General features: G+C 42.4%; 1 protein-coding gene across 2 annotated transcripts in view; it reads left to right on the top strand.

The window, feature by feature from the left end:
- Window positions 1-15,673, top strand: part of SUSD3 (sushi domain containing 3) — a 34,533-nt gene extending 18,860 nt beyond the window's left edge. The window contains exons 3-6 of one of the 2 annotated variants that reach the window (XM_087744113.1): window positions 1,208-1,355; window positions 4,343-4,510; window positions 13,791-13,902; window positions 15,012-15,220. In XM_087744113.1, the coding sequence (XP_087600239.1) occupies window positions 1,208-1,355; window positions 4,343-4,510; window positions 13,791-13,902; window positions 15,012-15,080 (497 nt within the window). In that variant the 3' untranslated portion in view covers window positions 15,081-15,220. Of the gene's footprint in view, window positions 1-1,207; window positions 1,356-4,342; window positions 4,511-13,790; window positions 13,903-15,011 lie in introns of both variants that reach the window. The other variant, XM_087744111.1, reaches the window with a different exon arrangement.
- Window positions 15,674-22,888: the final 7,215 nt, after the last annotated feature.

Below are 22,888 nucleotides of genomic sequence, written 5' to 3'. Positions count from 1 at the left end.
TTTAGAAAATGTATAGATATGACCAACTAATGTGCAAGCGCATTTGCAAACCCTCTAATCTCCTGGCATTCTTTTCTGAAGATATATTTGCTGTAAAAGAAACACAGTGATATTTTTTGAACAATTTTAGGTTGCTGCCTGTGGGCAGCCGCATGGGAAAGTTACCATATTGACAAATAGCATTTGAATGGCAACATTAACTACCTTTCATGCTGTGTTCCTTCTTACTTATTATAAGGTTGTTAGTAATTTGACTAGAAGTAGGCCCAAGCAAAACATGGTACCTCTGAGCTTTGAGAATCTCAATCTGTGTCTCAGACTTCGTATAATTTTAAGTCACTGGTAGATGGATGGCTCTTTTAGACACTTACTGCTCTCTCACAAACTCAGCTATTCTGATCTCTCATTTGAGAGATTCCATTAAAGAAAAACAAGAGAAATCCTCCCCTCCAGAGGCTGCAGAAATGTAAAGCTTTGTGTGGAGCTCAGCTGAACCATTTCTGATGCTCATAATAGTGGTGTTGGAAGAAGTAGACGAATTTTGAAGCAAGACATGCTTAGTGCTCCAGATGAGTTGTCAGAGATCTGCGTTAGCTGTGCCACACCACATTGCCACTCCTCCTTTTGTCTGGATAATTCTCTTCCAACATCAGGTCACTGTGAACACTCAGCCCTGCAGATACTGTCCCTTCCATCCTGTATCCTTCCGCAAACAGAGGAAGGCCTGTTGTTCCCTGCCTGCCAAATAGGATGCAATTATATGGAACTCTCCTTGCTCTAAAGGGCTTCTTTAAACCCATTTACCCCTGCCAGTATTTGTTTTTGTAGCTCCAGTCCTTGTTAACAATTGCTTATAAGAGTCTGCCAGCTCATCTGCATTTGATATGCCGACAAAGTTGTGCTTTTTAGCTACTGCAGTGCTGAAGGCATTGTGTTTAATTAGTTGCAGTGGTGAAATACTTGTGAACAATTCATTAGTAGTTTATAAACAGGAGATTTTTAAACAGCCCAATTTGCAGCTTTGCGTAGCTCTAAGCTGAAGCCAAGATACTCTGGTATCTTGACACATACTAACGTGAAAGTCCTCACTGAGCTATTATTAGCAGAAGCGTGAAGCAGGTAGGTTTCAGCATGGTTTAATGAAAATATGAATGATAAATTTATGAGTTGACCTTAGAAACGTGCTTCTGTGTTTGCTTTGCTGCAGCCATATCAAAATATGAGACTTTTGGATTTAAGGTCGCAGTGATTGCCTCCATCGTGAGCTGTGCTGTCATTCTGCTGATGTCCATGGCTTTTTTAACTTGTTGTCTTATCAAGTGTGTGAAGAAAAGTGAAAGGAGGAGGACTCAAAGGTATGTCAAGAAAAGATTTTTAAAAAGTGTAAGACTGTATATCATATGGACTCTATTGCTGTGATAGCAGAGAGCTTCAAAGGACTTGATGCTCAGAACACCACAATGATGCTAATTACTTAAAATCCTTACTTTGTAGGTTAGGCTTTAGGCATAGAAAGACTTGGAATTCAAGACTATTTAGGCACCTAATGTCTGTTAATATCAGATGACCTCAGTGGGGCTGGGCAGATCTGGATTTACCTGGAATTATGCAAAAGCTGAACATAAAAGTCTTATTTGCTGGCCCAGTCTTTCTCTCCTTGAATTACTTAAGATTGGCTGTATTTCCCTTCTTCTCTCTTTCTTTCATTTTTTCCTTTGCTCTCCTTGAACACTGCTGGGAAAATTAATCTACCCATGTCAAAACCATCAAAGCCCTCACTGTCTGCAAAGCATACTTAAATCTAACACAATGCCGTGCTGGAAGGATGCGGGATTTTGTCTTCTGGCTTGAAGCACAAGACAGCAGGCAGGATTATAAACAGGCATGGGAAGAAGTAAAATTTACCAATCCAGTCCATTATAAAAACTCAGTGTGAAAAGTGGCTGTGTGACCACATCTGGCTGTATGCTAAAGCTGAGCCACTGTTGTTCATGAGAGCATCCATTCAAAGTCACCTGCTGCAGAGGGCTTTCCACGGGCACCTCTTCTTCTTTTCCCTCCCATTTTTCCTGCTCGTTGTTCCCACCGCTGCTTGTAACTCAGTGGGGTGGCTGCACCCTGTCCCACTGATGCCAGCTGTGCCAACAGTAACCTGCGCTTTTGGTTGATTTTAACCCTCTTCTTGCATCAGAGAAGTGTTTGGAGTGAGGTGGGGTAGTGGTGGAGTAGAGGGAGACTGGGGAGGACACGAGTGAAGGTCTCTCTGGTCCGAGCTGTGTTTTATCTAGAGCTGCATAGGAACCAGCTTAGGGGGGAAATTCTGTCATTTTGAAATCTGATTGTAACCAAAATACAGATTTTCTATTTCCCTTGAAAGGATTTTGTGAGGCAAAAAAGAAAGTCTTTGGTGTCATTCATAATATTAGGTTTTCACTGATAGCATGAAATAATTTTTTAAATGAAAGGGTTGATTGGTGTTTTTGGAATCGCTGCTTTTCTTTTTGATAAGACTATTTATATCAAAGTCCTTGTTTTTCACTTATTTTAAATGGAGTTTTGTCCAAATTAGCTATTCACATGACTTTGATGACTTGATATTTTTCTCTTACAAAAGAAAAGCCCTTCACACTGGACGTTTTGACCTGGTTCTGTCATCAGGACATTAAATGATTCCCTTTGTTGGGAGCTTCTCGGTTCCCTGCTGCCCTCTGTCCTCCTTTCACTGCCTCCTGAAGGAGCTGCTCCAACCTGACCCATCCACGACTGAGCCCCGCTCCCGGGGAGGGAACCTGGGGGCACTGTAGACATTGTGTGGCTTGACCCCACTGTCAGAAAGCAACTGAGATGATGGAGAAACCGTCCATGTCACATCAGAAAGAGTAACACATCCCTGTATGAAACTTGCTTGACCTGCAGCCTGTGCTGCGGAGTGCCAGATGTGGTGGTAGCGCTGCTGCAGCTGGCAGCATCCAAGAATGTAAGTGCATGAGAGTCTGCATGTAGAGAGGATCTCTTTTGTGAGGTCAGTTGATGTAGTTGGAAAATGTGGATGGACTTTTGGATGCACAGAGCATTAATCTGAAGAGAAGCTGCAGGCTTGATAACAATACAAAATGAGAATACTTGGTAGGGGATTAGTTAAATAAGTGTCTCTTAGACCATCTCTGAAAGAAAAGGTAGTCTGTACCTGTGGGGTAGGGAGGATGTCCTCATCTTGCCTTTAGCTTTGAAGTCTGTCTGTCTACTTTTTCTGGCTCTTTTAGTTGGTCTACTAGAAGAGATCACCTCTGCCTACAAACCTGTCCTGCAAGGTATCTGTTTGATGATCTTTGAAGTGCCATCTTGTGTTTTATCCTTTCATTTGGAGAGAAAAAGGACAAAGGCTGCTGAAAATCCTCACATAATTTAGCCTCCTCACAGACCTTGTCCCACTGTGTGAGCGTAGCTGCCATTTTCTTTGGTAGAAACGGGATTGCATCCTGAGAAGACAGAAATGACACCAAAATCAGCATTGCCAGCTCTCAAAATTTAATCTTGTCCCATCAGCTAGTGTGAATGTCTGTGATTATGTGAATCTTAGACTTCTTTTAAAAACAAAAAAAGAAATTGTGATTTTTTTTTTTGCCCCAGAGTTGTAGAGAGCAGCATGAAAAGCACCTCGAGCATTTCCAGAGGGAAATCCTGAAGGCAACCGAATAAGCCCTGCTCTTCACAAAGGCAACATTACCTGTCTGCTCCATTTTTAAGTCAGTTCATCTTTCCAACCTGCCTGGTGATTTTTGAACCCTTAGGAAAGGCAGAGCTGCAAAAAATCACAGATTTTTTTTTTCTGAAATAACTTATTCCATAAAATAAGGGATGGCCTGTAGTCTTTTCACATGCAGGAGGATCTGGCCTGACGCGTGTCACTGATGAAGGTCCATGAGAATATTGACATGACATCATGCCTTAAGTGACTTTCCCTATTACCTGTAGTCTCAAAATCCACTGAATCAAATTGACATTAATTATTGGGTTTTTGCTCCTTTGAACTATCCACAGGTGCTCGTAAGAAAATTGCTCTTTTTTTTTGTTTGCTTGTTTTTTGAGGAGTGCTGGATAATACTTAAAATAACAGTATTTTTCAGATAATATTTATGCTATTTAAGAACCCCCTACCTTAAGGTATTTAAGTCTCTGAAAATTTGGCTTACACTTGAAGTTCAGCATGTGTTTAAGTGCTGTCTTCCGTAAACCTGGACTTAGACTTAAACTCTAGTGAGTCAGAGCTGTGGTCAGTTAAAAGCTCAGATATACAACCATTTATCACAGTAATGTATTTTACCCCTTGCTTTATTCACAGAGATATGCAGCTGTGGTACCAGCTCAGAACTGAAGAACTAGAGCACATGCAAGCTGCTTACTTTGGTTTTAAGGGAAGAAACAATAACAACAACAGTAAGAAACTCAGGAATAAAGCTGTGTTCGATGATGTGACTAACATGGCATATGATAACCAAGGCTTCTACAGGTAAGGCTATTAAAATGTAGTGGGTTTGAATGAGTTTGTTGAACAAATTTTAGAAAGAGGATTCCTCAAAAATGCATTTTAAAGGGATGCCCCTGAAGAGGACATGATGCCAGTGGATTGTCAGGGCTTGTCCTTGAACTTGCCTGTCTTTTGGGGAATTAATGTTGCCAAAAGGTGAGACAGCAGAGAAGCTGAGCATGACCTCCCTCCTTACAGCTTCTTTCATCTATCCCCGGTAGTGCCTGCTTAAGCCTGGTCTGCAGGGGAGGTTGCACCAGATTAACTAGAGAGGGGTTTTTAATTGGCTTTGTTAAATTGATGCTAAACTGCAGCAGGAAAGTCACTACTCTGTATTGTTAGTGGTATCAAGGTGCCAGCTTGCCTAAGAGCCTTAGGAGAGGAGCCAGACAGGGACACCTGGGACTGTGGTACGGCTCAGGGTGAGCATCAAGTATTACCATTTATCCCTCGGTGACCGCGAAAGCTCTGTTGAGAAATATCATTTCGTTATCAGGGTGTGCAGGGCAAACACAATGGCATCCACACCCTCAAGGCAGCATGAATGCCCACAGTGTGGGAACCCTGACCCTGGGGTAGTCCAAAGAAATGTCCATGCTGAAATAAAGTGGATGCATGGATGGTGGGCATAGGTGTTTTTTGTGTCAGTTCAAAATCACCTCTGAAAGTGTCCAGATGTGTTACACTGGCTGTGTTGTTGCCAACAAAAGAAAACCAGAAAAATGAATACATGTTAAATTCTAATTGCTGTTTTGCTATTACCATTCATATAAACATATGTCACTGTGTCTTTTTTATCCTCTGAGTTCTGCTTTGTCATCATGTATGATAATATATAGCATAATCCTTGTTTGCTTTTAATTCACTGCTCACTTGTACGGCTTTTATGTACAGCAGTATCTGTGATTTGTAGTGGTTACCTGCAGAAAACAATTTTATGCAGATTATAAACCTACTTCCATGTCACAGTGCAGCTGGAAATTATATTCAAACGGAGCACTTGCACAAAAGTCTCATGGCTGCCTAATCAATTCCTAGCTTTGGGTGATTTCAGAAAGATGTATAAAGCTAATTAAATGCTGATTATAACCTAAACAGTTTTTAGACGACTCGGGATGCAATTTTTAATTTTGGGCAACTTCAATCTGCTATGATGTTAATGTTTTGTATAAGTGTAATCTGCTTTTAAAATAATATGGATAAACATAAAGAGCTGTAAACAGGTTAGTGATCTGCTGGAGCCTCGAGCTCCTTCTGGGTGCTTATCTGCACCATTCCACGGAGCAGAAGCTGCTCTATTATGTTTACCAAATTCTGTACGCTTTTTCTTAACTGAAAGTAGTAGGGAATATACAATTCTTCTGGATAAGCAGCTTCTCTGGGGCCAGAAATCAACAAGTTTATTATTTCTTTAGAAAATTCGAGAATGTATAAACTTCAGTGGGGAATTGCAGAGGGCAGGAGGAAAGCCTGTGAGCTCTTTTTTTCCTACGTAGAACAATACACATGCTGTGTTAAATACTGGTGCACATACCCACCTCCTGACGCATGAGGTCTGGTATTAATCAAGGTCTACTTTATTTGCAGCATGCAGAGGTGGTGTGATCCTGGCTAATCACTAGCCAAAGCAAAAATCAGCTAGGCGACCAGGTGTATTAGTCTGTGCACCCCAGAGCCAAAGGTCTAGCCATTTCTCTTGTGGAGAACGGGTGCCACTTCTAATCAGAGATGGAAATGGCATTGAAGCTGTTACAGACCCTGAATAAAACTGTCTTGGAATTGCTCTAGGAACAGGTGTGACCCTTTATCAATTTGTACCTTGTTCCCTTTCTTCATTCAAATAAGATCTATTTAATCAAGTTTACTAAAAGATGCTAATTTCTACTGGTTAATTCTGTTAAATGGAAATATGCGCAGGATGAGATGTGGTAATTCTGCTAACATATTTCATGCCAACTCTTGAAGACAACAAATGGTCTGTCAGCTTTGTGTTTCACTTACAAGACTTATTTTTCATGCATAGTGAATTAGGCTAAGTTTCATCATCCTGTGCACATCCAGCTTACTGGGAACAGCAGGACAGTGTAGGCAAATCCCAGGGCAGGTGCAAATATGAAGCTGGCTTATGCTGGGAAGACCAGCATGAAAAGACCTGTTTACTACCTGCGTTATTTATGTGGTACCTTTCTCCATTTAACATGAAGTGGATGTGTTGGCAGCCTGTGCTTGGAGGAAATTTCTAACCGTGTGGGTGTTGCTGTAGTGGTGGAGCTGTTACAGTGTTGATTATCCAAGGAAATAAATAAAGGTTGTTGGAAAAAACCATCAAAACTGAGGGCAAGCAAGCCCGAAAAAAAGCTTCTGTATATTGCTGCATGCATGTGAACCAAAGCATGTGTCCATGGTCATGAACAAGCCAAAAGATAATTTAACCGAGGCTCCTCACGAAATGTTCAGACATGATATTAGGAAGCATTTCTTTACCAAGATGGTGATCAAACCCTGGAACAGACTTCCTGGAGAGGTGGTCAATGCCCCAAGCGTGTCAGTATCCAAGAGGCATTTGGACAATGCCTTTAATAATATGCCTTAATTTTTTGGTCAGCCCTGAATTGGTCAGGCAGTTGGACTAGAGGATCGTTGTAGATCCCTTCCAACTGAAATACTCTACCCTACCCTATCCTACCCTACCCTACCCTACCCTACCCTACCCTACCCTACCCTACCCTACCCTACCCTACCCTATCCTACCCTATCCTATCCTATCCTATCCTATCCTTGTGTTAATGTTTCAGACATTTGGAGGGATTTGTGGAATGCATCGCTAGACCTCTGAGCAAATTGGAAATCCTACTTTGTTTTTCTAATAAGGAACTCTTCTAAGAAGCATGGGAGGCTGATCGTTTTATTCCTGCCTTCTTCAGGGCGGCAGTACGCGTGGTTCTCTGTGATACAGCCATGGGAAGTGGCTTTGCAACCTACTTAGAAGGGGAAGGCTGAGAGATGAGTGGTGACATTGTCTGAGAAAGGAGTGGGTGGAGGCTTGGCAATTTATGTCGTTTTTGCGATAGCATTTCCTTTTCTTAAAGAAAACTGTTCTTGCTGCTTCTTCATGTGACATATGAAGCATCTGGAAGGGTGAGAACTCCACCCTTGAAAAAGACCCTCTTGAGTATATCTTAGCCTATTTTTGACTAGAAAAGGATGTAGGTCATGCTGCTTTTCAGATTTAATTGAACTAGATTTAGAGATTAACTAGAGATTAGCATTTTGATTCAGCACTTTAAGGATCAAAAATACTGTAAGAACAAGTGAAATAAAAAGCCAATTCTTTCAGGTAAGCCAATATAAAATAAAACAAAAAGCCAGTTCTTTCAGACAGGTAAGATATTTGTTACGGTTTAGAGAGTAATTTAGGATTAAAAAACTATCATCTGTTAAAGCGGTACCTTAGTATGCTGATGAGATAATTTTGGCTGTAACAAGGTGACATAATGTGGGTGCAGAATGCTGATGTATAGAAGTTATAAATAATGTAGAAGCCCAGCTGTTGGACAGTAGAGGCTCAAGTGTGCTGTTCTGGACCTGTGTGCCACAAAATGAGATCTTTTTCCCCTTATGTTTGAAGCATGGAACAAATGTGATGAATTTATAGTTTTGCAGGGAAATGTTGAATTTTAGTGGCAGCTACTCTAATGAGCCCCATTCTGGCTTCTTGGCTGCTTGAACAAATTGCTTTAAAATGCTGAGAAATATGTCTACAAATACCTGGGATCATTAACTACAGAGCGCAGTTACTGTTGGTGCCACCTCTTTCATTTGGATTTAAGGAATCATAATGAGGATAGAAATACCAATTTTTAGCAGAAAGTCTTATATGCAGGAGATGCAAGCATTTACAGCATATTTGCTCTTTTATAATATTTGAAGAGCTAACTAATATTGAGCAGGGAAAGCCAAGTTACAAGGCATGGGGCCGCTGGGAGGTACATGTTTTGCCCAGCATTGCCTCTCAGAAGTTTAGAGCATAGAGCAGAGATAGCAGGTTGCTGCGTGATGCAGAGGTTTGAGACAGATTAGCTGAAGAAAAGGGTCTGTCATCTATGGGAGGGAGATTAGCTGCAGCTCTGGGCCACATAGAGGAGAACAATGTGCATGAATCTCCAAAACAGCCCCCCGGAAGGATTGCTAGACAGAGGCAGGGCTTGTCAACAGGGGGATATATTGGGAATAGCACTCACAGCCTGACTGCAGTATGTAGTAGGAGAAAAGCCAAAAATCAGTAAATTACATTCTGCTCTCTTTAATGTTTTAAGATTTAAATGTCTTCCCAGCTCTGCATGAGAATGAAACCAGGAATGTTGGCATCGTTCATCCAAAGTGAGAGACCTTCCTCAAAGCAGCAGAGAGCACCACACCTGCTTGGGGTTAGAAAAGCACTGTGGGTCTCGCTGGGGAGAGCCCTGGGCATCAGGGACATTTGGTATTGCAGAGGAACTAGCACTTGAAACACCTTGCTGGTTTTAAGAGGTTTTTTGAAATGGGTATGTTCCTGAGCAGGATATGTTATTTTTGAGTCAGTTATTTTCTGATGAAGAATAATACCTGACCCTGCAGTAATCCTTCTCTGGAATAATTGCTTGGGGAACCACTGCCCGAAATGAACAGTCCTCCTCCATCCCCAGCAAGCAGCCATGTGGGAGAGCTTGTACTTAGTCAGCTGCCTGAGCAGGCAGGTTATCCTCTGCCCCGTGACAGGCACAGGGTAAAATATCAGTAAAGAGAAGCTTAATGACAGCTGTCCTTCCTCTGTGCCAGCTACTGGTAATGTTTGAGAGATGGAAGTAATGTCAGTAAGAGATGATATTAAAGAAATTGGTGTCGAAAAGAAGAGTGGGATCACCCTAATGCAGGTGTGGGGGTATGCTTACCCACTGCCGTGGGTCAGCTGTAGCTGTTGCCCAGGTGAATGGTTGGTACAGGTGGGTTGAGGCAAGTTTGGCCTTGGGATCCCCTGCCTGGAGTAAGGCAGAGAAACTCCAGCGGCTTGCTTGTGACTCCCAAACTGAAACAGCAGCCTCCTCTTTTCCATTAAGTAGTCCTAGCCATGCCTTTAGAAGAAATCATAAAAATATGCACAATCTAGCATAACCATTGTGAGAGCAAACAGCAAACACTTTTTCGTATGCAAAGACATTAAAGAACTGGGCACTCCACTGTTTGAGCCATAGCATATTTATACATCAGCATGTGCAGAAAGATAGCTGTCCCAGGAGAAATACAGATAGCTAGTAATAAGAAAAAGCTGAGAGACCTTGTTTCAGTTTGCATCAACTTCCTAATTATGGTAAGAAATAGCCACACCTAGGGAAGCCTCTATTTTCTTTGCTTTTTCAGCTCAACAGTACTGTAACCTGTCCTGGAATAGATACTCCCTTGACTCAGGGACGTGCTGTTATTTTGCAAGGGAGAATGGATGGTCCAGTATTTTCCACACTCAGGGAGAGCTGAATTTAGCTGTAGACTAACTCCTTTTCATCCTCTGTCAGCTAAGATGACAACCAGAAAGAAACTAGTCCAGCTCAAAAGTACATCTAAAGGGCCACGAAGAAATTTGGTGATTTTTTTCCCCTGGTGTGGAAGCATTTGGAAGAAGTTGTGCATTCCAAATTTGGACTGTTTTGAGGTGAATTGTTTTACACAGCTCTAGGCCAAGTTATAAAGCATTCTCTATGAAGTAGTTGATCTGACTGCAGGAGTGAGTCAAATGGAAAAGCCCATGTCTCAGTTGGTTTAAAGTCCTCCTTTCAGATATCTACTACAGCTGGAGCATATTATCAGGAAGAAAAAAATCTCTTCTGCAGAGAAACAGGGTAGTATATTTTCCCACAGAAGATATTTTTAGTACCTGAAATTTTTGTACCAGAGCTCTTTCTGACTACAAGATGCATTACCAGTGTATCTGGCAAAAAGCAAATAAGGACAATCCAACAACAAAGATGTCCAAGTGAAAACGTTTTGCAAAAAAACAAAAACCAGCATGCTCTTAGGAGAGGCAACTCAGCATTTTCAGTCAGTCCAAGAAGTCTCATGCAAGGTTGGTGAAATTAGCTCATAGCTTTGGCCTCCACAGTAAAACGAAATGTGTTTTCTTTTTCTCTTTGATTTAGTTGCTATAATCGTTGAAATTTTCCACTGCCTTGTGTAAGGGGTTGCAAGGAAGGCACAAATCAGAAATTCGTGTTGCTCTAAAGAACGTTCATGTCTGCCCAGGCTTGCTGAGGAGCATGGCTGTAAGCCAAAGGGCCTTCTAGAAGCATGGACAAGATGGGATGGGACACTTGGCCACATTCCTGCCTTGCCCTCTGCCCCCTTGAGGGCACTTTCCCAGCTTCTCTTCCCTTCTGAACACCTAAGTAGAAAAGATTAAAAAGCTGAAGGATCTGATGCCCTTCTACTAGCAGGGTAGCGTGGTGTAGATTTACCACAGTGAAAGAGGACAACACTTGAAGAAATACCCACGTTGAGACACAAGCTGCTGCAAAGCTCAATGGAAAACGTAAGTAGAACAAGAAAAACCCACCAGGACACCTAGAATGACTGCCAGGAGATGCATCAGAGGGAGAATTAAGGGGGCAAAACATCTTCTACAACAGTGGCTTAGTGTAAGACCGTTAGAGGTCCTGGGGAAACCTATTTATCTGGGTGCTTTTGAAGGTCAGGAGTCTCACCAAAGAGACTCTTTGGACCCTTCACTGCCTCCAAAAGATCCATGCGTTTTCTTTTACGATTGGCCTCGCTGTCAGAAATTGCTCATTTGTCTGAAAGTTTGGGCATGCATAGCTCAGCCCTGCTGGCTCCTGCTGCTCAAGGCTGTGCGACATGTGCGGGATCATTTGCACAGCGTACTTGAATGTCTGCACGGGTGTGAATGTGGCCCCCCCCCCGCTCAGCTGCAAGGCTTAAATTGCAGAGAGCCACCAGTGGGCTGCTCCCAGGGCTGCAGGAAGAGATGCAAGACCGATCATCACTGTGGTGTTTAATACTTCGCTACATAAAGCATCCAGTGAAATGGCTGCAAAGAGCAAATGACCTGTTTGATACAATTGTACATAATTAATACAGTTCCCTACACATACGATGTTTGGTTGTGTGGCACTTAGGACTGGAGGGGAGGAGATCCAGCACAGGAGAGGGGCAGATTTCCTTTTCAAGCTTTTATATAGATTGTCCCCCCCTGCGAGTTGTCCCACCTTGAGCTTCTCTATTCGTGGAGGCTTTTTTTTTCCCTCTACTTTGTTATTACTGTGCTCTGTGTTCCCCACTGCCACCTTTCAGAGACTAAAATCTTCCAGTACCTTTTGACACGCATATTTCAAAGAAAGATCAGGCAGGGGAAGTGAGCTGTGGTTTCATCTTGGGGTCCTGTCACAAAGGGTAGGATAGCTGACTGCTAAATTGTACTGATTTCTGAATTTCAGTCTTAATTGTCATCTCAACGAGCGTGGAGGGTGTGTGCACAGCAACATGCGCTTTCAATAAAGCTGCTATTATTGTTTTCATAATGGTTCCATGATTACCCCAGTGTCTTGTACAAAGTCACCAGACATACAGCAACAAAAAAATCCCCTCCCATCCTCCAGTACAAAAATCTCTTTTCAGAGCCAGTGCCAGCAGCGGGCAGCATTGTGGCAGCCCCACTGCTCTGAGTTCTCACACTCCTCAGATGTCCCCCTTAACAGCATTTTCCCCTCCAGCTAGGAACAGCTCTCAAGTCACACAAAGCAAAATTCTTGTGAATCCTCTAAAACCCATTGACAAATGCTGTGGTGGCTGTTCTTCTCCCCATATGGGAGCTCAGACTTTAGCTGTCACATAAAGTCTGTCCTTGTCAAATGTGTTGTGCATCTAGCTAGGCTGTTCAGCACCTCACATCCTTGGGTGGTTTGCATTTCCAGATAAGAGTACAGGGAGGTCTTCTAATCCTCTTACCGTGATGTTTTGAAGTAGCCAAGATGGAAACTGGAGTTACGGAAAGTTGAAGTGCTTCAAAAAAAGTCACACTTACTCTCGATAAAGTACAGAGCTCCCGAGGATGAAAGTGCAAACTGAAGGCCGCATCTGACTGATAGCCATGCGTGCAGAGGAGAGCCCACTGCATGCGCATTTATCTGTCCCTTGTCGACACTGCAACCCTCTTAATAGCTCTTCTCAGCCTCTGCTTAGGTGGAACTCCACTGACTTCACTCTCTCTCTGACATCCACAGGTTCGCTGTACTGCAGTGAACGGAGGGTGCCTACTGTCAGCTCATCCTAGGCTTATTTCAGTCAATGGAAGCTTAGTAGTTCCCAAAATGGGAGGAAGAGGTTGCTTAGCTGGGAGTATAGTTGTCCTCCAAGTACAGTTTTAGCCGGTTTGGCTTTCTGAGTTGGTGGTGGACTGTGGGTAATTGCAGAATTTCACAATGCAGAGCTTTATAGGAGAAAACATCAGAACGGGATTAATTCTGTCCAGGTAAACTATATTTATTGCAAAATAACCAGAATACCTAGATTTGAACTATAATCCTGGCAGGACTATTTGCAAAGTCTGTAGCTACCTCCATGCAAAACTTTATCCCAGTTATTCTCCCTGTGCATGCTCTTTTGATTTGATTTTTATTTTGTAACTATTGACTACCACCTCAAGAAGACAGAACCAAGTTCCTTGTACTATTAAAAAAAAAAAAAAAAGCACAGCAGCAAGTATCTCAGAAGATTTTCTTTCAGTAAGATCTGCAGCATTGCTCCATGTAGCTTGTGTTCCCTGATGGCAAGCCACAGGGGTACTCGGATAGGTGTTCTGGTGTCAAACACAAACGTACTTGAGTCCATGTTGACGCACCAAGATTAAAAGGCACAGCTGAAACAGTACAAGTCAATACAAAGTGAGTAAAGTTACCAGACTATTTTTTTGAGAAATAGGTGAGTTTGTTGTTGTCCAAATTACAGGTGGGTAAATTCTGCTTAACTGAGCACCTCCTTGTTAAATATATTCTGACGATACTGATACAATGCCTTCTCACATCAAAAGCAGAGGTGGTTTAAGATGCCTTTACACTATCTGACTGTAGCTCATGCCCCAGATAGTTTTGTAATACAGCTTTCCAGTGAAGAGCAAGATTTATTCTCCTTTGCAAGGAAGATGTATCTGCAGTATACCTACTCTGTACCAGAACAGCAAGATCTCAGTTATTTGGTTTTATTTTCTGTTACTCCCCAGTTGTTCCTGTATGTATGCACATTTCGTGTATGAGCATTTCTGCTGGCTTTCTGCAACTGATAATTGCAGAATGCAGCTTCTGTTTCCTGACCAGCCTTTCACGTACGAAAGGGTAAGATCATGCTGTCCTGGGTGTGGGTGTGCAGGCTGCTGCATTCAGTGGCCAACACTGATGGCTTCAGAGGAGCCATGTGAGCTAGCTTACCTGCAGTGATTGTGGGGCAAGCAACCTCAGCATCTACCCTGCGTGCAAACAGCTGCCATGGAATAACTGGTGTTTTACAAAAGCCCACACACTCAGACTACAGTAATTTGGCACAAACCCAAAAGGGCTGTGTCTTACCTTCTTCTGGTTCACAGAGCCGTGTGCTTAAAGCCAGCTGCATCCATCATGCCTCTTGCAGCAGAGTTCAAGAACAAGCTGATCCCATCCCCCCATTTTCCTGAACCAGTTGTGTGTAGTTTACTGAGCATTTTTTCAGCAACTCTGCCATCTCTGTCTGCCACTGCTGCTGCTCTGCCCACACCGCCCACTGCTGCGTTACTTGCTGTCTGGGTCAGTAGCCTGTGCTGGCTTACCCCACAGCTGGGCAAGCCCTCATTTCCCAGCGTGGAAAGGTGGGGCGCAGGATGGATTGGCAACTGTCAGTGCTGCATACACACGCAGATGGCAAACACAGAGTCCCAGCCTGCGGTCCCTTCTGGGAGGGCAGGCGGTAGCCAGGTTGGGCAGTCAAGAGCTAGCACAAGCCACAATGTGACAGCACTGCATAGGCATCACTGGCAGATCTGCAAATGACACTTCAAGTCCCACTGAGCACAACTGGCTCTTGTGCTCCCAACAGTGCTCCGCTAACCAAGCAATGACTTTCCTTCCACACCAGTCTCAGCATTCAAGTGTTCTTAGTAATATTCTCTAGATAGTGTAACATTAAATTGAAGCTGGGGACTCGTTTGATGGAAAACAAAGAAATAACATCTGCCCCAGCCCCAAATAAAAGCAACCTCACAAGTCCTTTCAAGGTCTGCATCAGCTTTTAGAGAGACACAATTATTTGCCCTACTGCTACCAGCTGGTTTTAATGCTAGGAGAAGTGAGTCCATATGTTACAGCACAAGTTGTTTGCAACATGCCTGCTGTGCAAATAAAATGGATTGGAAAGTTCTGTATCCTCACCAGAGCAAATGGAACAGAAATAACTTTTTCCTTCATGCTTACAGGTTCCAGGAGGAGTGGACTCGGGACATCATAGCTCCTGGGTGTTGCAAAGACAACGATCATCTGCCTAAGTTAAGCAAAAGCAGTAGTGCACCTGTGAAACAAGTTGTACCAGGACACAACACTGCAGTACAGACGGTGGATTCAATACATGTCGTTGAAGTCTATGGACATAAGGATAGTTATAACAAACTGAGCCGTCAGATACCTGGATAGCTGGTGTATGAAATACAATTGCTCCTCTGGACCAAAATGAAATTTGGATAGAAATATGTGCCTTAAAGACCACATAGAAAATTAATTATTCATATGCATTTGAAAGTTTTCTATATTCCAAGGTGGCTATTTAACAGAAATGCTTCAAGGTCTGATACAAATAAAAAAATGAATGTCGAGGCTGGCAGTCTGTAGCCATTCTCTACAGTGTGCTATGTATTGTGACCATGGCAAAAAGCATAATATCATTCTTCTGTACATCTAGAGAGAAATGGTAGCCAGTTTGTATATTTGCCTCATACAAAATCACTGATGATAATTACACAGTAGTAAGATTTCAACCTTCTTTTAACCAGTGTTTTTTGTAAGCATTTCAGAATGAAAAACCCCCCATATTTTTACACTGTAGTATGATAGAACTACAATAAAATTTTGTTTTTAATTAAAAGTCCCCGTTGTTTTATATCAGGAAGGCCTTTTTGTTTAATTCATCTCCTCCACATTTAAAGACCATGTGAGACCTGGGTGCAGTAGAGGCACGTCTCCAGATCCACCAGCCTGTCAGAGAGGGGAGAGGGTATGGAAGGATGTGCTGCCTTACTATGGCACGCTTTGCCCCGTGAGGGAGCATACCATTGATCACCTATAGCTGGTGTACATGTTACAGTGTGAGAGAGCAGGCAGTGTGTGGGCTGGCGGGGGGGACGGCAGTGCAGCCTTCCTGGAGCAGTGTGGCTCAGATGGTCACTGCAGCATCCCTCTGAGACCACTCTAAATAAAGGGGCAATGTAGTTTTTTGGTAACCTGCCTTCTTTTCCTATTATTAATCTGTTCACTGTGTGAGGAAACAAGATTTTTTTTTTTTCTTGTTTTGTTCATTTTGAATAGTTAAGTAACTGATATGGCTCTTACTCTGCTGTTCATATGCACACACTTATATCTTACAGTTACAATATAGTTATTTTTGTTCAAGTTGAAGCCTTATTTATTCTCCTGTCATCAGCTGTCTAATGAGTATTGTCACATTCCTGTCATGATGGAAATACGATCTTATAGCAAGCCCCAGTAATTGTTTTATTGTATGTCCCGCTTGTTATGAATCAGGTATCCTCTTAAGACCTTCAGTTCTGAAGTTTCAGTTTTGAAATTCAAATTATTGTAGCTTGCTGGCAGGCCTAAAAATGCCTTGTTCCATCCTGGCCATATTTGGCAGAGATCAAAAACACATGCTTGAACTTCAGGTATGTGGAAGTCGCAGCAAAGGAGCTTTGGTTTTGCTCCTAATAAGCTCAGTTCTTCTATACATTACAACAGTCTGCACCCCTGCAATGCACTTTTTAATATGCGCTGCGAAAAGGATAATGGACATACTTCTCAACACTGGTTCCAATTAAGTTCTCAATTCATTAAATTAATACTAGCCAATGTTTATCAGGACATATTTGTGCTGCAAACCATTTTGTCTGCAGTTTTTCAGTACCCTGCCAGACCCAGCCAGCTTCTGTACCCAGGTGCAGTCTTGCATCCCATGTGCAGCGTTAGCTTCTGGCTGGGCGTGGGGCTGGCACCGGCTCCGTTGCCTGTCCCATAGGCTGCAGGCACCGCCAGCCCGGCTGCAGCCGCGCCAGGCAGCTTGCAGGGTCACTGGCGATGTTTGGGAGGATGCAAAGGGGTCAGAAAGTTTGGGGGAAGATGCGTTATAAAGTCTCGGCACAAGGCAGTCCCTAAGAGCGGCCAGCTAGAGGCCCTAGCAGGGTGCCCTCAAGTGGAAAATCAGATGCAAGGATGTGAAATCTCTGCACGAAGCTATGTGCTCCAGCCATCACAGCGGCAGCTTTTCCTCACTGCTGGCATGGGGCTTTCTGTTAGGACAGCTGGGAATGGCTGGGCTCCATCCGCCAGAGGAAAGCACTCCTGGGTCCTGTTTGAGAACGAAGGCTTGAATAGCATCAGTGGTGAAAGTCTGCAGGTGGATGAAAATAAAAACAAAATGTGTGAAAGGAGCATAGAGAGGAACAAAGGCTGGGAAAACCAGCCAAACATCTGAGATGCTCCTATACAAATGGCTGGTACATTAGAATTAAATGCAAAAATAAATTAAAGACTTTCCACATAATAAAAGGTACAACTTAATAAGAATTACAAGTGCTTGTGGGACAAATGATAGTATTAGGATCTTGGCATGGTAAATGATGATACTTTGTTCCAGGTAGAACAGGTGAGAAGAAAGGTCTATACATTCTCTGCAGTTCAGCATGAGGTGAAATGCTCTTTAATTAATGTCTGTAGTTGGAGAACGAAGGGCAAAGGAGCGTGGAGCATGGGCTGCTGGGCGTTCAGCACTGACTTCAGTTAGGAGGAGGAGCTGGCAGAAAGTTACTAGGGAAAATGACAGAACCTTCTTTAATACTGGGTGACTTTATTTGTCTAATTCTCTGCTGGAAAAGTGTACAGTCGCCAGGAGTTCGAACGTATGTCTTGGTGACTGCTTTATTTCCGAAGCAGGCGGGAAATGGGGTGGCAGTTGCTTCTGACTATAGCAGGGATAAACTTGTTAAAAGTCTAAAGTGACATTTAGGTGAATGTGAAAATAAGTGACATCACATTTTTAAGAAAAGGAGGAAGAGCAGCAGAATAAGGAAGATGGACTTCAAAAAGGCAAATTTTGACATACTGAAATAAAAAGTATAAAGGATCCATGCAGAAACAATCTGATAGATGGAGTGTAGGAGAGCTGGCAGTCACTAGCAGAGACTGTTTAAAGGCATGTCAGACAAACTGATGCAGAGAACAGCAAAAATCTGATACAGCTGCCTCAGGAACTCTGAGGACATGAAAATCAGAGCAGAAAAACTCAAAAAATGGAAATGTGGCAAATGACTGAGGAGCAGCACAAAAAAAGGTGAGTGGAGCTGTTCAGAAAGGTAAGAGGGAATGTGAGTTACAGCACGCAAGGGAAATGAAAGAAGAGAAAAATACAGTGGAAGAAACAGTAAAACTACAGGTAAGGTATTTCTTGGGAAAACCAAAAATGGACCCAGAGATGACAACCACTTAATGTCTACTTTGGATCAGGCATTGCTGAAAAGTTCACTGGTTAATGCAACGAATTTTAACATGGGACTAGGACTGCAGCCTAGAATAAGGCAAGAAAAAGATCAGAAATATTAGGATAAATTTGATTCTGTGATTAAATTAATCCTAAAGCACTAAGGAATTGGCTAAGCAATACTTGAACCATCATTGATACAGCTTCAGGAAACTGTGAAGGGACAAGGGAGGTCTTAGAAGATGGGAAAGGGCAAATCTAACTTTAATAAGAGAACTTCCAGAAGTACCAGAACGAAGGTGCTTCTCTGATACCCAGAAAGAGTGTAGGACAAATGATTAAACAATCAATTTGCAAAGAAGGCACATCTCAACCTAGGATTGACCAGAGCTGTAGGCACAGGAGGGAACTGTTCTGTTCACTAGTAATATCATGCCTGATTTTTTAAAAGCCAGTAAGGTACACGTGTGAAGAGTAGCCCAGTTATGCTTGATCCTGCCTCTCTGTAGCTCTTTTGAATTTCCTTCCTCTTCTACATCTCTGTGATTATGTTGATTGGATTTAATGATTTAGCTCCCTGGCATTTTAATTTTATCATGTGACTTTAAACTGCTATAATGTGATTGCAAGTCACTGAGTGAAATAAATTCACTTGTTGGGATGCCTGGGTCAACACAGCGCAATGAGAAGGGAACCTAGTTACCCTGGTCTGCAAATGAAGCCAATCTGAGTAATGTTTGATGAGGGAAGGTAAAACCTTGAGATGGCAAGGACATTGATAGCCATGGGAAGCAACAGCAAAGGTAAGTAAATTTACTGTCTCTGTGAGGGCATTGGATTACTATCATTTATTTAGGTGTCTAACACAAGAGGCAGCAAAGTTGCAACAAGATAAGGAAACAACACCCATACTCTTCTTATAAGATTTGTGGCTCTGTTCCCTCTGGTACTGTGCTTAGTTTATGACAGCTGCACCCCCTGGAGTTACCTTTATTGCTCATGTAAACATTTATTGTCACAAGGAAAATAAGTGCTGTGCAGGAAGGAGATGAAAGCAGCTGAGAATCTAAAATAGACATGTAAAAACTCGTATTTATTAAGTTAACCCTTACATGTTTGCCACCCAGTGATTTCAAATGGATTCAGGCTCCCATTTCTGCTACAGAAGACTTGCATTTCCTTGTGTATTTTATGGTACTGATGGCTTGCACTTAAAGAACAAGTTAAAATGCTACAAACTACATAAACAAGCACAAGACAGCCCTCCCCCCCCCCCCCCCCCCGCATGGATGCTTATAATTTAATTGCTGTGTGTTAGAGTATGACAGGATAATTCTTCACAGATTAAAAAACTGGCAACAGTGTTTATCAGAGCAATTGCTTATTTGCATTCCCTCACCCTGTATTTTAAAACTCTTCTCCTAGAGCAGGCAACTCTGCTGAAGCTGTTGCACTGGTTTGTTGTTAAGCTTTGACTGCTTGCAGAAGACCAAAAGGCAGTTTTTAAGATCTTATGCTAAATACCAAACAGGAAATGGTTTTTAAGCCAGCTGACATACTATTTGCTATAGGAGGGTATCTGATCCTTACTTCCTTTTAAATGAAAATTCATTCTTTGAAACAAATGAAAGAATGCATTTGCCATGCTGGAAACATGGAGTGCCTGAGCCTGGGAAGTGCTGAGCGCTCTACATGGGAACCCAGTGAAGCCTGTACCTGCAGCAGTTAAGTCCTTACAGAAATATCTCCTGTGGGAAACACCTACTTTTATTTGTGGGATACCACAGAATATAGTGTTGCCAGATCCTGTGGTTTTTGTCACAAGTCCCGTGATATTTCTTATTTTCTTAAGCCACAAATGGTAGAGTTGGATGAATATGTGAAAATCACAGTTTCTATTTAAAAATAAATAAGGGTCTCACACTTGTATTTTTAGGGAGAATTTTCAGTCCTGAAGTGTCAAACAACAGAAAAACCACACAAGCCTCCTAAGTTTCTTTGATGGTAATGATATGATTTGGGGGAGGCCTGACTCATGATTCATGAATACTTGAAGCTGTCAAATGTATGTATGATCTTGACACGTCTTCTATGGTTGAAAGAAAGGCAAAGAATATCTTTTGATCTAGATGGAGTGATGAAGCTTGGGATAGACACCAGAGTATATACCGTAGAGTTAATGCTGCTTTCATGGAGCTTTTCACATGGATTTATGGACATGCAGGCTTTCTCCTGGTCGCCTACCCCTTGGGTATTATCCTGGAAGTCTCTAAATATGCTGTTTTCCTCAGGATGGTCTGCTCCTGTCAGTCTAACTTTTGGTTATGGGCTAGTATCGCTCAGTTGTGGCTAGTATGGCTAGTTATGGCTCAGTTTCAGAAGTTCAGGACCCAGAAAAGAGGCAGGACTGTGAAACTGATGGAACGTGACAAGCTGCAGGAGGTGGCCGATACCACTGGTCTGAGACAGCATGGCACAGGAAAGCAGGAGCCCTCTGGTTATACCAGACACCGGCTATAAGAACAGGATATAAACAGCTGATGTTTTGGAGTAGAGAGGAGGCAGAGATCTCTAACAATTTTGCTTCAAAAACATCCCAGTCATTAGTGACATCTTGGAAGCAGAGCAACTAAATTAATCTGCTATAACTTATTGTCAGATGTAAATGGCTCTTGCAACAATTTCTTTTTTTTTTTAACAATGTCACACAGGACAACTTTTTAATAACTTTAATTAAATGGTAGATGTAATTGAATCTTCTGCTTGGAAGGACCAAGAAGAAAATTTGGCAACATGCCAGCTGGTAGCTTTTGAGATGACTTACAGTTGCATTTTTTCATAACGATAGCTCAGCACGAAGCTGTTAAACTGTGATACATATTTTATTTTGTGTAGGGATTTCTTAAGTGTTCTGTGGAAGTTTCAGGGAAGATCCACATAAACTCTACCTGATGATATCTGATACAATTTACAAGTTATCTGCAGAATTTACACTACATTTAAATGCCGCAGTGCAGTAGTTCTTGTGCCCAGAAAAAACACTTGAGGAAAGAGTAGAAAGCAACATCACAACAAGCACTTTGCAAGTGGAGGACATCCAGCCAGAGGTGCTGCATGCTCCTCTGGCTTGCTTCAGAAAGGTGGCTACACTTGACTGCATCTATAGGACTGTTTCATCTTCAGCATAATAACTGTTAAGAAGTTTAAGAAGAACTTTATTTGGTTTGGGAGTAGGGTAACTCATGGATGAGCAAAAGTCCAGAAAAGCTAGTGATATATGTCTAAAATATCCTTGGGACTTGTTTCACCTCAGCTTGGGCTCATTTCCCCACATTAAACAGCTTGACAAGTCAGACCACAGGCAAGAGCCAGATAACAACCTCCAACAGGGGTAAAGCAAGGTTCCTCTATGACATTTTAATAAACTCTGGCTGTGGGGTGGAGCAGTACCTTTCAGATTTAGGGTGGTATTTTGAGTTACACCTCATAACACATGACTATGTAAACTCTGATCAAATCCTGTCCCCCTAAAAGTGATACAGGGAACCTCATTTGTTTCTGCCTTCAGTAACATGAGGAGGTGATCTTTTCTACTTATTTTTAAGGACTGTTATGAAGAGAGAGCTGATTGACAGAGCCAGTGTTAAAAGGACCTTGTATAATTATTCCACAACCAATAGCCATTTCTATTGTCACTGCACCCAGAACGTATCAGCTGGTGGAAGCTCTGTATAGTCACCAACACCCTGCACATCAAGATGTTTTAGAAGCCAGTCTCCATTTCTGGCAGCTACTGCTAATGCAATGATGGAAACATGAAACTCCTCTGGCACAGCAGCAAGCGAGGCAGTGAGAGTTCATCTGGTGTAAAGCAGAGCAGAAACAGCTTGTTCCCTGGATCCCTGATGCTATACTTAAGCATGAGTGTGTTCCGACTGCTCATGTGCTTCAAGGTCAAGGTTATATGGAAATGCTCACAGTAGTGTTTCCTACAGGAGGTATGTTGCATCTATGAACTGGAGTCTGCAGTGGCTTCTAATCCATGCCCAGATGCTGACTTTTAATTCATAAAGTCCGTGGGTTGCATGCTGGCTGCACACCATCCTTTGTCCTTCCTGGCCCGTGGTGGTCAGGTGAGGCACTGAGCTGCCAGGGTGATGACTTCCATGCGAGGACACTGTAGATAAAATGGCTTTGTTCTCTCCCTGGAGCTCTGCCGAATCTCAGTTTGCCAAATCTGTCAGCTGTTTATTTATACACCTATTTTAAGGGGAGGATGCTCAAATGGCTTTATTTGCTTTCTGTCTTCAAAGAATTTCAATGTTTTGGGGTTTTCTAGAAAAAAAAAATTAGTTGAGTATTTTTTCTTGTGTGTATAATTTGATTTGTACTTTACAAGGGATCAGATATTGAGCCGTGTGCAGTTTTGAACATATATGTGAAGCATATATGTTCATTATCCCATGTACAACCTAACAGCCAACACAGTAACTTCTGTAATATTTATCAAGATGATTTATGATCAGTATACAAGGGCTTATTCTATATGCTGACTTTTCCATTGTGCCAGGAACAAGAGGTATTCAATTTTTCCATTATCTGCATCATCTTTTT

Source organism: Nipponia nippon, unplaced genomic scaffold (genome assembly GCF_047370975.1).
Source record: "Nipponia nippon isolate SJK-2023a ecotype South Korea unplaced genomic scaffold, ASM4737097v1 scaffold_9, whole genome shotgun sequence".
Taxonomy (NCBI): Eukaryota; Metazoa; Chordata; class Aves; order Pelecaniformes; family Threskiornithidae; genus Nipponia; species Nipponia nippon.
Note: the sequence above shows the minus strand (reverse complement) of the source record. Positions and strands in the feature narration are given on the sequence as shown.